The sequence below is a fragment of the Dipteris shenzhenensis genome, chromosome 9 (genome assembly GCF_047967505.1).
Source record: "Dipteris shenzhenensis isolate YYH24624 ecotype China chromosome 9, Dip_SZ_1.0, whole genome shotgun sequence".
In the NCBI taxonomy this organism is placed as follows: domain Eukaryota; kingdom Viridiplantae; phylum Streptophyta; class Polypodiopsida; order Gleicheniales; family Dipteridaceae; genus Dipteris; species Dipteris shenzhenensis.
The window spans coordinates 45,111,350-45,125,874 of NC_141604.1; the positions used below are offsets into that span (position 1 = coordinate 45,111,350).

The window sequence follows — 14,525 nt, forward strand, 5'->3', positions numbered from 1 at the left end:
CAAGAAACATATGAACTTCAATGACAAGATAGACTTTTTCTTTAACTAGCGATGCTAGAGAATAGAGGTTTTGTTGCATCTACTAGTGCAATGGCTGCCTCATTTTAAAGGCTTTTAAAAAGCATTAAATACCGCTAAAAAGCTACCCCCTCGATTTGTTAATGGAATTAATGATAAAAATACCATGCAATCTAAACAACCCCAATATCCACTTCGCTTATGGATTCCAATAAGACAAAACAATTGATAAGGCTTTCAAACAGAAAACTCCACAGTATTTCAACAATATATGAATTTCCAATTATCAATCATACATGAATTTTCAAAATCACAAGTTGTGAGCCATTAAGCAAAACCATGAATCATGGATGCCAAAGACGTATATCAAAAGGAAAAATCGAAGAAACTTGAATTTTTTGCAAGCGCTTTCTTATAGATTGGACCATCAACACCATCATCCCAATCCACAAAGTAAGAGACCCCATAAACTCAAAGAATTAGCATACCATTATGATAGGTCATCTGACGACCAAAGTCTATGGGCAACTTTGCAAACACACATTAACAAACATGTAGCGTGGGAAAGTTTGAGACCAGTGGGCTAAGCAAGTTTTAAACAAGGTCAATCTAGCTAGGACCACTCCACCTTGGGCCATATCTTCACTCTTTGAGCTCTCATAGAGGAGGCTAGGCATTGGAAAACAAAAGGATACTCTTCTTTCATGAATTTCCAAAAGGCCCTTAAATTGGTCCCGCGTAAAGGCCCTACCCAACAACTTAGACCTAAACCTAAGTAAGCCTCAAAAGAGCACTCCCACATGGATTGCATAGCCCTTTGCTCAGCCAATATTATTCATGAGACAACAAACAAACAAATGGACACATGTGCATAGTCCTAAGTTGACATGTGTCTTTCATCCAAACCCCAACTTGGATTTACACATCCTAGATTGTCATTTATTCCCTCCTAGCCAAGCCATATGAGATTGCAAATAGGGCATTGACCATTCTAACAAAATGTAGCATTCAAAGAGACTAAAGACATTTCTATGCCACTTTTGTTGGCAAAGAGAACATGTCTCTTTGGTGCCCTTACCATTTCAAGTAGACTTCACTTCTCAAGCCTAAAGTAGACAATACAACACAGATGAAGCCCTTGTTTTTGGTTGTCACGACCCTCCTTTTTCTTATTAAAACTTTATTCATTCATGCATGACACATGTATAAGTTCCACCCTTTTCAACATCCCTCACGGCATGTCCATCAAACTCATTTTCTACAAGCTAGGACAAGGTTGCATAAACCATCACACTCAACATTTCAAGTGAAGGTTGGCATTACAGCCTCATGGCCATTTGATTTTCATCCATGCCATGAATGATTTACCAATCTACTTTCCTTCTTATTTAGCTCTACATCTTACATTATGAAAGTTGTTGAAGCACCTTCAAAAATGCACCATGCCTTTATGCTCTCTCTATTTTTAGGATTTTAATTTATCAATGTCCCAAGTCTCTTTTTCTTAGTTGGTGCATAACATATATGGTAGTTAGGTGTCGCTTAGCTTACTTGCACTTTAGAAGTGGGTTTCCATCAAAGGCATGGGCATGGGCAATTAACACGAGTTGCGATTTGCTGGGACTCTGCATGATTGCCCATTGTTTTTGTGGCATTCATATCATACATAGATTATTCATAATATACAATGGCAGTTGACAAAAAATTACACAATGATAATGAGTAGAAAGAGACTTGCTTGTGAACATGCCTGCATGAGAGAGAGAGAGAGAGAGAGAGAGACCCACCCACTAACCATCAGGCACCAAGCATCATAATGACAAAATTATTGTTGCCATTTGCCATATCATTATCTGGATTGTATCTTCAGGTCTACAGCAAAATAAGAAACAGATCTTTGTTTTGCGCTTTTAAATCAGAACAGAAGCAAGTGTCCCAAAAAATGCCTGCTGCTCTTCTAATATTTTAATGACACATTAAAGGACACTAACGTTTGAAGTGGCAGGCCACAACGAAGACACCATAACATTTTCTTCAAGATTGCCATCAGAGAACAACTTACAAGCAATTCTTGATGCTGAATCTATAGATCATGCCACAAAAAAGCATTTGCGGTAGTTCCTCGTATGCATTCTGATACATTTGTATTCAATCATCCCTCATAATTTATTGAATGCATAAATCATTTGCTCTGCATTGCTAAGATGAACTTCACTTGTGCACTTGACATTCTTGGAAAGACCAACGGGCTTGCAATCATGCTGCTATAAGCTCCCGTTCTGCAATGTCAACGATCAACTATTACAACAATTTCAAGTAAATAGATTAATTAATATATGCTTGCAACGATTTGCATTTGCAGGTGGACGCCCTGCAGAAACTACTAGGGCTTAACAGCCCAAAGACACAAACTCGAGGTCATCAAGGACCACAACAACCTCATGTTGTGAAAAAATGTAAACCCCAACCCCCCCCCCCAAAAAAAAAAAGCATCATCCACGTGAATTACGTGGTCTACATGCATAAAAATGCAGAGCATTAACATTCATTTGCTTTTGGTATAAACAAGAAGAAGACAAGGAAAAGTATGGTGGGAAACAAAGTATTACACAGGCATATTTGATTTAGCAGATCGGAATACTTTCTGGGACAAGATATGAGCCAGATAGACAGCCAGAGAGAGAGAGAGAGAGAGAGAGAGAGAGAAATCACCTCCTTCATTACTTGCCCTTGATGACGGCTCTTTGTCTCCATCAGCTTCAGTATCTACACTCATAGCCACTGATGGTGTCTTGGTTGGAGCCTGTGGAAGATCGAGAATCTCTTCCACCTTGCTTTGTGTATTTGCTGGTATTTTTTGGTCTTCAGAGCTTACGACAGGCACTTCTGCTAGCTCTGCAATTGCTTGTTTTGTGATCTGCTTTTGTGAAACAGGGAAGTGCTCTTTCTCTCTCTCTTCCTCTAGCTTTTCAACAGAAACAACTGGTATGGGTGCCTCTGGCAAACCTTCAAGTGCCATCTGTAAATATGTACAAATTATATTATATTCAAGGAATCAATTCAAACAACCCATCCTGATGCAGAAATTGACCTTCAAAAGTTAACAAACATGGAATTGATCCATAGTTGATAAGACAGCAAGAAAGGTTCAAAGATTTGAAAGTACAAACTATGAACCAATACTAAAGAAGCGATGACATTGCTATGCAAGAACTGACAGGAAAGAGTCCCTCCAGTTACTTGGAAAAAGAGTCCCTGAAAGTGTCTAAATGAATCCGAAAGCAAGGGGGAAAGGTTGGAATTGAAAGGCAGCGAGAGGAACCCCAAAAAAAAAGAGGAAACTCATTGACTATAGTAAGTCGTTAAAGCATCTTAACCAGTTATTTTAAAAACTAACCTTTATCTCCAACTGATCAAACTCCGCCAGCACTTCCTCTTCATCCTCAGCCGAAAGACGCTCCCCAAGAACAGCATTGATTTCCTGTATCCAAGCACGTGTTATACATATGCCAAAAAAGTTGACATAATCAAATAAACGATGGCAGCAGTTGTCATCAAAACTATATCTCCAAAAAATCCAAATAAAATCTGTTAACACTTACCAGAAGATGTTACCTTGATTGATTATATTGTTATACCCTTAATATAGATCAATATTTCATGTAAAAAAATCCCAAAGTTCTGACATATGGTACTGCCTCAGAAAGGGATAGCACCATTGCTTCTGAATGAAATTTCTTTGGTTGCTCCCAAACCATAGTAAAAGAACAGGGCCAAATCGTAGTGCTCTCTCGGAACCTTGAAGACCTCTAAGGATTTAGGTTGCTCTATTCATTATATGAGATTCCAATTTATTTGAGAAATTCGAATAATGTATATGCACGGTTGGTTTTTTTTTTTTTTTGGGGGGGGGGGGCGTGCAAGGGTTCCCGTATTAGTTTCCATTTTGTACAAATTTTCATACAAAATCAAAATATATTATTTTTTATCAATTAATAGTTTTGTATAAAATATATTTAGTGTGAAATAAAATATTCTTATATGTTGCCTACAAGTCGTGGCTCCTCTTTCACTCTTGTTGTGAGCATTCTAGTGCCCTTATCTAGTGTGGAGATGACAAACGCACCAAAACTAAAAAACAAAGCTTGTTTAGCATTGCTCCAAGTAACAAGGTGGGAATCCCACTAAGCCCTACCTTTTGGATTGTAGGCATAAGTATAAAGTAGCTCGATAAATATTTCCAAATAACTTGTAAGAAAAGTGTAAATCAGAAGGAAAGGGAAAGAGAAAAATCAACTCAAGGTGAATGAATATGGGGAAAGGTAGATGAGTGAAAGAGAGGAGAGAAAAGAGGTGAAAGGGGGGATGGATGAGTGGGGATGTGGCAAATTTGGTGTCATACAAGCTAAAAGACACTAATTCACTACCCTCATTTAAGGCCAAAAACTTAATCCACATAAAGTGAAAAAGTCAATTAAGACCCTCACAAAGAGACAAAAAACTAAACTTAAAACTCATTACAATTACATAAACTACCACTAATCCTATCACCAACCACTTGTCAACATGGTCAACTTGATCAAAGGGTAGTACTAAGAGACAAATAGAGTTGCCATCTCTACAGAGAAATAGCCAGCAAAAGACAAAAGCACTTAGAATCTCCACAAAGAGGACAAAAGCCTAACCCTAACAACACATAAGAAAGCCCTAAACAACCACTAAACCAACATTTAAAATGGGCAACTGACCAAAGCTTCGAAACTAAGTCAGAGTAAAGATCTGCTAAGTTATCCTCCGTCGGAACATAGGACAACTGCATATCTCTAGCCAACAGTTGCTCTCAAGCATACTGATACTAAACCCCAATGTGCTTGGTATGTGCATGAAACACAAGATTACACACAATGGCCAAAGCACCCTAGTTGTCAATGTACATGGCAGACATCAAGATCCACAAAGTAGCTAACAAAGCCAGACACACTCCATAGTAGCTCTAAAAGCTGCCATGTACTCAGCTTCACAGCTGGAAGTAGCAATTGGAGGCAGACATAAAGATCCACAAGTAGCTTACGAAGCTAGATACACTCCACATTACCTGTAAAAGCTGCCATGTACTCAGCTTCATAGTTAAGCACAGCTTCACAGCCAGAAGTAGCAGTTGTAGGCTGCCTCTTTCTGAACCAAGAAATGCATGAAGAGCCAAGCATGGAACAGTTGCCATTGTGAGACACCCGCATGTCGTAACAACCAGCCCAGTTAAAAGCAGGCATAACCAATGAAGACTTATCATCATATAACAGTCCCATATGCTGTGTACCTTTCATGAATCAGAAAACACGTTTCACTACCTGCCAATGCAATGTATTTGGCTTGTACATGAACCTGCTTAGCTGAGAAACCGCATATTGTAGATCAGGCGTAGTGTGACATAAATAGATAAGGCAACCAACAGCCTACTGATAGAGTAGCATCACTCCCATCCTCTGCGGAGAAACGGAAGCCAGGCTTACAATCCTCGAACTAGAAGCGATGTTGGAGACACTACAACAATAGTAGTAGATAATCCAAATGTAGAAACAGTAGCACCACCCATGGAAGTGGTGGTGACAGCAAGTGCCTTTGCCTCAGAGGTAGGTCTGACCTCTGATCCTGCAACAATACCTCAAAAATTATTGGCAGCAAACAAGTGCCGCACCATGTGTAATCATATAGAATAGTTGGTGCCATCAAGCTTGTCTTCAATTGAAAGCATTCCAAGCAAATCATTGCTTGCCATTGCAAAAATCACCAAAAAGTAATGTGCTCTGCAAATATCAAAGCATCAAGGCCATCACTGTAATGATCTTGCTGCCCAAAAAATCTGACTGCAAATCTGCAAATGTCAGGCAAAAATGACATGCAAAGTGTCTGCAAATGTGAATGCCTGAATGGCTGCTCAACACCAAGCCAAATGCACAAATCTGCCTTGCAAAAGCTGACTGCAAATGTCTGTCCAACAAAATCCTGTCCAGCCACTACATCAAGGGCAAAATCTGCTCAAGACTGCTCAAGGGTACTTGAAAAGGAGAATCCCCACATTACAGAGGCCAATGCAAGGCAATGGGAGAAAAAGCCCAAATTTTGACAATCCAATGTGAAGAATAAGGGTGTGCAAGGCCTTACCATGTATTTACAGCAAATTCTGAATGCAAATTTGGCACAAGCCCCAAATTTGTGGAGGGCAAAGGAGCCAAAAAGAGGGCAAATTCAATTGAACCCCGATTCTCTAATCTACAAATGCAAGCTGCAAACAGCAAATGGGAGCTGGAAAAGAGTTTGCTACTGACGTCAACTGAGCTGGAAAGAAAATGTGCTTGGGAACATGCCGAAATTCAGACTGTGCGGACTGATACCTGCCAGAAAGTGTGCGGACAGCAAGCAGGAGTACAGACAATGCAGGTTCGTACAGTCGTACGGACTGATCGGATGTCCGTACAGATGCAAAGGCGAAATGTGTACAGACAGATTTACTAAGATGGCGCGATTGTCTGAAAGTTTATTTTGAGACGAAACTGCAATTCAAAAGACCCTGTGAGAGCTAACTCTAGTCACAGCAGGCTGTAGAGCTTCCACAAGCTGCAAAGTTGTATCAGCTGAATGGCGTAGACTGAGTAGTAGATTGGACCTCCATGTGAAGTCATATGAAGTCGTGACTTCAACAAAATGGCGATAGATCTGTTGCAGGAGTGTTGGGATGCAAGTCACGTTGTAGGCAAGGCATCCAACACCTCAATGGAGCCAAGAAGTGGTCACGAGAGCTATGTCAAGGTTATGGGACTGCCTAAGCAGGTCACTGAGCTGAATGCGAGGTCGCTGTTATGCTCTAGGAAGTGACGAACTACAAGTTGAGTTGCAGCTGCGCTGATACAAGCCAGGAGGGGGAGTGGCGGAGGGGGGGGGGGGGGGGGTTGAGAAGTTGCTCCGATACTACTTTTGGATGCAATCGAATGAAAGACAACAAGTTGAGAATGCAATGGAGTGTAATTGCAAATGGATAATAAAAGTACAAGTGAGGCGTCATATAGACCCAAGTACACTCTAGTGGCCTAGGTGGACCAAGTGTCCTAAATAAATGTCCTAGGAGTCCCACGTGGATCAAATGTCCTACCTCAATCCTAATTGGCCTACCATGCCAAACGAGGGCTAAAGTAGCAACATTTCTCTTTCTTCTTTCTTTCTTTCTCAAAAAACTCACAGAGGCACAAACTTTCACAAACTCAAGAAAGGAGAAACATTCAAATCTGAGCTTTTTGAACCAAAACAAAGAGGAAGATCTAAACTACAAAAATGACTTGCAAGATGTAGAAGATGCCTCAACAATTGAAGACATGATGGAGGGCTTACACTCACTCACTGAAGGAGTAGATCAAGCACCATAGGCTCTTATACCATGTCAGAGGAGGCGGAGAGAGTGTGAGAGAGAGGAGTGCACAAGGTGACTAACTAATTGTACACTACACGATTACAGAGAAACTGAAATATATATACATGTTCACCCCTTAGGGCTAGATTTAGGGCTATGTCAAGGTTAGGGGACTGCCTGAGCAGGTCACTGAGCTGAATGTGAGGTCGCAGTTATGCTCTAGGAAGTGACGAGCTACAAGTTGAGTTGCAGCTGAGCTGAAAGAGTGGTATAGGCCGCAGATACAAGACAGGAGGGGGAGAGAGGGGGGAGTGTGTGTGGTGGGGGGGGGGGGTTTGAGAAGTTGCTCCAATACTACTTTTGGATGCAATTGAATGGAAGACAACAAGTTGAGAATGCAATACAGTGTAATTGCAAATGATAATAAAAGTACAAGTGAGGGGTCATATAGACCCAAGTACACCCTAATGGCCTAGGTGGATCAAGTGTCCTAAATAGATGTCCTAAGAGTCCCACGTGGATCAAATGTCCTAACTCAATCCTAACTGGCCTACAATGCCAAACGAGGGCTAAAGTGGCAACATTTCTCTTTCTTCTTTCTCTCTTTCTCAGAAAACTCATAGGCACAAACTTGCACGAACTCAAGAAAGGAGAAACATTCAAATCTGAGCTTTTTGAACCAAAACAAAGAGGAAGATCTAAACTACAAAAATGACTTGCAAGATGTAGAAGATGCCTCAACAATTGAGGGCATGATGGAGGGCTTACACTCACTCACTGAAGGAGTAGATCAAGCACCATAGGCTCTTATACCATGTCGGAGGAGGCGGAGAGAGTGTGAGAGAGAGGAGTGCACAAGGTGACTAACTAACTGTACACTACATGATTACAGAGAAACTGAAATATATATACATGTTCACCCCTTAGGGCTAGATTTAGGGTTTTTCCCATGAACCCTATCTCTATGGTGCAATTTACACCATGTGCAACAAGATCTGGGCCCATATCTTCTCAAGTGTAGTCTCTATCTAGTGCGTGGAGTCCTGCACACAAAAAAGGTGGCTGTAGAAGGATGTCATCTCCCTAATGTCCTTAACATGATTGTGCATCAAGCCCTCATCATTGTCAAGGTGCTTATCATATCCATCTCCTCTAAAAGCTTCTATTTGTCGGAGCATAGCTAGGCTGGTAGGCAGACCACCAGTTGTGAGCTCTTATAGAAGGGACAGATTGTCTACTAGATAGTTAGAACATGTGTCTTATATCACACCCCCCCTCTACCAAGCTACTTGAGAGTGCTTGGTGCTGGTGACGTAGGTTGAGTCACTTCTTTTTTGGCCCTTTATCAGTATTTAATTACTATACAGAGAAGAAACACAAATTGGCGGACACGAAGTGGCCCACAGATTGATTTTATTGAACACAAACCATCTTCAAGGTTGACGTCAAGAAGGCAACAAACAGTCTGACAAAGTGAGTGCACAAGACTTTTGACTGGGCTCAACATGGGTGAGTCATGCCCCTTCAGATATGTCCAAGTTAATTAATTCTTAGGTAGACTTAATTTTAGAACTTACGATGGAATTTGATTATATACTATTCTGCTTTACTACAAATTGAGGAATACTGGATTCTTGGCCAATGCTTAAGCCAATTGCTTATCACAGTATATTGTTGTTGGCTTTGATTCATCAAAGTAATCTAATTCTAATAATAGTCTTCTGAGCCATATAGCCTCACATGCACCTGTAATGAGTGCTCTATATTCTGCTTCAGTCGAAGACAAAGAAACAGTTGGTTGTTTGTTTGACAACCATGATATAGCACCTTGACCAAGGAAAAATGCATATCCCTGTGTGGATCTCTTGGTCTCATGATCTTCGGCATAGTCACTGTCAAAGTATCCATGCAACCTTGGATGACTTCCTCCGTATTCTATCCTAAACTGTCTTGTACCTCTGATGTATCTCAAGACTCTTTTGGCTGCATTCCAGTGAGACTGTTTTGAATTTGCCATAAACTGTGCTAGTGAGCTTACTGCATAACAGATATCTAACCGTGAGATAGTCAGATATATAAGAGATCCGATGAGTGGCCAATAGGGCTTAGATTGAGCGAATAAAATAGCTTCTGCTGATCACTCTTACCTAACTAAGGCCTACCAAAATGAGAGTAACTCGATTTAACACTAAGCAGCTTTGAGGAGAATTAATCACTGCAATTAGCAACAGCTCCAAGGTGAATTGATCACTGCAATTAGCAGCAGACTTCATTAGACAGCTGGTCAAAGCAGTTGTTCACCAACCAACGTTTTTGTGGATATGAGAGCAGTTGACAACATCAGATGGCAGGCAGCAAGTATGATGAGCATTCTTAGGAATTCATTGGAGAGGTTTCTTCCAAGGATTGAGCTCGCAGGAGAGGCTGGAATGCAATTAATGTAGAGGCTTTGACTCAGCAGATATTTCCAATGTGATAAAAGAAGAAAGTCAATTTTGTGCATAACAGATATCTAACCGTGTGATAGTCATATATATAAGAGATCCGATGAGTGGCCAACAAGGCTTAGATTGAGCGAATAAAATAGCTTCTGTTGATCACCCTTACCCAACTAAGGCCTACCAGAATGAGAGTAACTCGATTTAACACTGCAACTGGCATCTTCATCTGGTTCACTAAGCAGCTTTGAGGAGAATTAATCACTGCAATTAGCAACAGCTCCAAGGTGAATTGATCACTGCAATTAGCAGCAGACTTCATTAGACAGCTGTTCAAAGCAGTTGTTCACCAACCAGCGCTTTTGTGGATATGAGAGCAGTTGACAACATCAGATGGCAGGCAGCAAGTATGATGAGCATTCTTAGGAATTCATTGGAGAGGTTTCTTCCAAGGACTGAACTCGCAGGAGAGGCTGGAATGCAATTAATGTAGAGGCTTTTTGACTCAGCAGATATTTCCAATGTGATAAAAGAAGAAAGTCAATTTTGTGCCTTTTAAAAAAAAACTCCCTTAGAAAGCAGTATGAAGGACAATATCAGCAGTAGCAACAAGTCCCATCAGTGCAACAACAAGGGCTACTAAGAATGGCTAGCTTTCCAAGCAGTGTAAGGCTCAACCAATGCCTGCATAATTGAAGGTCTTTTGTCCTAATGTTTTCATATATTTCCAAGCAATCACATGATGCTTCCAAACTCCTCTAACCCAATGAGGAATATCTGCCCAACCCTGAAGATTAGGTTGGCTTCAAAGAGTGACTTTGAGCCATAAAGATGATGTCTCCAAACTTTCTAAAGAGTTCATTTCCACTCATTTGAGCCCTGAATAATTTTTTTGCTCTCACAAGCCATAAAGATAACGTCTCCAAAATTTCAAAGTGTGAAATACTACTAGGAGTTTCGATACCTGATTTGAGACTAAATAAATTCACATGCTGCAGATATTCCATCCCAATACAATGCTGCCCAAATAGCATAATTATTGCATCCATCATTTCATCACAGAAACAAGATAAAAAGTTGACAGTTACGGAAAGCACACTTTCATTCCTTGGCATCCAACTTTTCTTGCCTTAGAATATCCATGACAAGTCAAAGGTATCGTTCATGTTCTTCTAATGATTTATTGTGAACCAGTGTATCATCTAAAAATGCAACTAAAAACGTTTCAACATATGGGGCGAATAATCGTTCATCATTTGTAAAAAACTTGATGGAGCATTAAGTTCAGATGGGATTATAGAAAGTTGTAATGACCATATCTAGTCCAAAAACTAGTCTTCAGAACATCTTTTGATTTAAACCATATCTATTGATATCCTATCGTAGATCGATTTTGGTGAAGTACGCACCATTGCAAGCGATCTATCAGGTCATCTACACGTGGAAGGAGACATTTATTCTCAACAGTTAATTTATTCAACCAGTTATAGTCTACACACATGCAGAAGATGCTAAGGAGGACTAGAGCTCCCCATGATGACTTGCTTGTGACCAGCTTTGAGATACTCCTGAAGTTGATGTGCGATTTCATCCTCTTCTTTCAGGCTAAACCAATATGGTTGATTGAGAGTGGTTGACTATCAAAGAGTGACTCAATTGTGTGGCCCACAGCATTGAACCACTCCAAATGGTAGCTGGGACGGAAATACATCAGCATAATTGTTCTTTATATTGACTACATGATTTGCAGTTCTCTTATCTGAAATATCATTTAATAGTTCAGCATTTACTGAAAAGAAGTTTCATCTTGCAAGTTTAAAAACAGAGATAAATAAAAGTTATAATCAATATACTGTAAAACACATGAGAAAACCTCATAACCCGACCTTAATCATCCAATTTATTTCAGCCCTAGTTACAAAATGCTCAGTGAAGGCCCTTATTTATCCTTGAGCTCAAAAAGTTTCCCAACCAGATGCAAAAGACATAAGATGAGAATTACTGTCAACCTTCAAAAGAGTTTCTTTATAATCTTGCATCTGCAACTCCAAACTAGGAATAAAATTGACCAAGTACCTATAGTCACTACCACACATAGTTGGGTTTCTGTTGTGAGCCATGGAACTAATCTAGCAGCTCAGTTGAGTCTAAGCAGAAACAAGCAACAAGGGGCTGAGATAAAGTCATAGCAAGCTGGGACACAATCAGATAGCTACTTGCTGCAATGGGGCTCCAATCATCCTTTTGGAACATAAGTGACTTGCTCTAGCAACCAAGATTTTATAGGCAGTCTAAGCTTTTTTTGGCAAAAACACTCTAGACACAATCCATGACTCACCAAAACCTCTGTTAGTTCTTCCTGACAATTCATGATTCAAACGACTTTGACCTGTTTTCCTAGCCTCGAGCCACCTGTAGGGCTAGTGTCTCAGCCACGCGCCAAGTGCGCTCCTCTCTCTCACCCATCAATTTAGGTTTTGTATTGCTCTAAATAGGTAGTTTTCTTCTTCTCCAATTGCTCATTAAAAGGCAATATGTGTGCAGCAATCCATGACTCGAGGCCAGCTATTGATACCAATGTAAATTTAGGACATAGCAACATAGGGTCGTAGGTGTTGGGACTCACATGGGTCACACCACCCCCAAGCTGAAGGTCAGGATCTTCACTGAGCCTAGGCCTCTGTCAGTGAGCCCTAGCATCCCCTACCACCAGGACATGCCCCGAAGATGTCCTCCACATAGACTAGCTCTTTCACAAGGATAACAGGCATATGGTGATCAATGCCCAAACAGTCAGCATGGTCTTGCTTATATAGTGGCTATAATTAGCCTAACCCTAACCTGCACCTACATACAACGCCCACTAAGCCAGTCCTTGGTCTACTAGAGTTGAATCCGTGACCCTTAGCCCTAGGGGTTTCCTTACATAGGTTAGGTACAAGCTAACCATAGTTAAATCCGGGATGTAATGGGAGTTATTTACTTCCTTTTTATGCTTCTCATGTGAGGCCAAGCCCCCCATGTATTGACCAAATCATGAACCTCTGATTGAGTAGGGAGAGACCACAATGCGCCCTAAAACTGGCTTGTCAGTAAGCCCCTGGACCATATGATGAACCCGCTATTTGTCTTGTAGGGAAAGAGTAATAATGGAAGGCAAAGGGAATCGAGGAGGCTGCCATCAAGTTCCTCTGGCCAGAACCAAGGTCACTACTTGGACGCACTTGGTGGAAGGAGGGTGATCATGCTGAGGTTGAGCAGTGAGATTTCAGACCAAATAACGATGATTAGACCAAGCAAGGCAGATATAAGGATTAAACGTCTGGTACAAGATGCTCCAACCTTAACAAAAAGGACTAGCTGCCCGCACATCAGAGATGTTGAAAAGCATGCGAATGGCATTGAACGACTAATTTGTCTGTCTTTTATGAGCAGTTTGCCAAATTGTTTTGTGTTACCAATTTGAAATGCTGAAAGAAATATCCATCATCTATGTTTTTTCATATATTTAGTCGGTTCGAAGACATGGACAGTATGAGTTGTTTTTATGTGATTTCAATATGACTGTCTAAATTTGTAACTTAAGGTATCCATCTCTTTTCAACTTTTCAACTCCACATGCTATAGCGCCTGGGAGCACACCATCCATGTCCAGACCTTTCAACAGACACAGATATGCACGGTACAAATATTACCTCCTGATACGCCTTAGCTTCAGCTGTCTCTTCCATCAATTTCTGCACATCCTCAATGTTTACTTCACTCTGCAAGTCCTTGATTGCTTTGTGTCCGGTCTTAAGGCTCTCAAAAACAGCCTTTTGCTTGCTTGATATCTCTATATCTGACAGCTGCAAACGAGAACATCACAAAAAGAAAAAGTCTGTTTTATTGAATTGTCTTTTCCAGAAAAAAAAATTAATGCAACAACATTCGAACAAACAACTCAGAGCTGAGTTTTCTCAAGAAAATCGCACCAAAGTTCACAGGTCCCGAATATCCTCCTATACCTGTTGTTCAACTTTCAACAACCAAGCATCGACATTCTTTAAAAGCTCTTCTTGCATTTTTTTCTTCTTCAAGGCCAGCAAGGCACGATCGCGCTTTTTTTCCTTGACCAATTCTCTTGCAATTTCTTTCTCTCTTTCTATGACTGTTTCCACCTACAACATCAGCAAAACGGCTGAATTATAGCGATGCTAAACTCTGATCGTTTGCCGCTGATTGAAAAGAAATATAGCGTAGCAGATCGGAGATCAAAGGATACATATTAGAAACCAATCTTTAAAGATCAATTTCACGATGCGTGCAAAGAAAAGATCGCACTGACGACGATTCAGCGTCATGCTGTGAGAAATTTCCAATTGTGCAAGTCGACGTTGGTCTAACACTACTAGGAACATCGAGCGATGCAAGAAATCGACAGACAACAGAGAGGAAAGTGAATTCACTTGTTGCTGGTATTGCGAAAGCTTTCGGCGCTGGGTCTTCAAAGACAGAATGGCGCGGTCGACTTCAGTCACTTTAGGCTTTTTGCTGAAGAGGTTCCCCATGTCCCCGAGCAGGAAAGAAGACGACTCCGGGAGAAATTGGAAAGATGACGACTCCGATCCGCTGATCGACTCTGTAAATATGAGATGGTAAGTGATAAACGAGGAAGTATGCACTTT

The 14,525-nt window shown here is 40.8% G+C and overlaps 1 protein-coding gene across 1 annotated transcript; it reads right to left on the bottom strand.

The window, feature by feature from the left end:
* Positions 1-1,855: 1,855 nt before the first annotated feature.
* LOC147898707 (vacuolar protein sorting-associated protein 20 homolog 2-like) lies at positions 1,856-14,433 on the bottom strand. The gene is made up of 6 exons (XM_087378911.1): positions 14,307-14,433; positions 13,866-14,018; positions 13,554-13,706; positions 3,416-3,499; positions 2,731-3,037; positions 1,856-2,297 (listed from the first exon to the last, which is right to left on the bottom strand). The coding sequence occupies exons 1-6, from the start codon at positions 14,406-14,408 to the stop codon at positions 2,275-2,277; spliced, it is 822 nt and encodes a 273-aa protein (XP_087235037.1). The 5' UTR covers positions 14,409-14,433; the 3' UTR covers positions 1,856-2,274.
* Between the last annotated feature and the right edge of the window lie 92 nt (positions 14,434-14,525).

Excerpts from the sequence above, each read along its gene's own strand:
- LOC147898707 (XM_087378911.1), bottom strand. The coding sequence starts at position 14,408 with ATGGGGAACCTCTTCAGCAAAAAGCCTAAAGTGACTGAAGTCGACCGC. Across the intron at positions 13,707-13,865 it reads TGTTGAAAGTTGAACAACAG|CTGTCAGATATAGAGATATC; the intron begins GTATAGGAGGAT and ends TCTCGTTTGCAG. Across the intron at positions 3,038-3,415 it reads TTGATCAGTTGGAGATAAAG|ATGGCACTTGAAGGTTTGCC; the intron begins GTTAGTTTTTAA and ends ACATATTTACAG.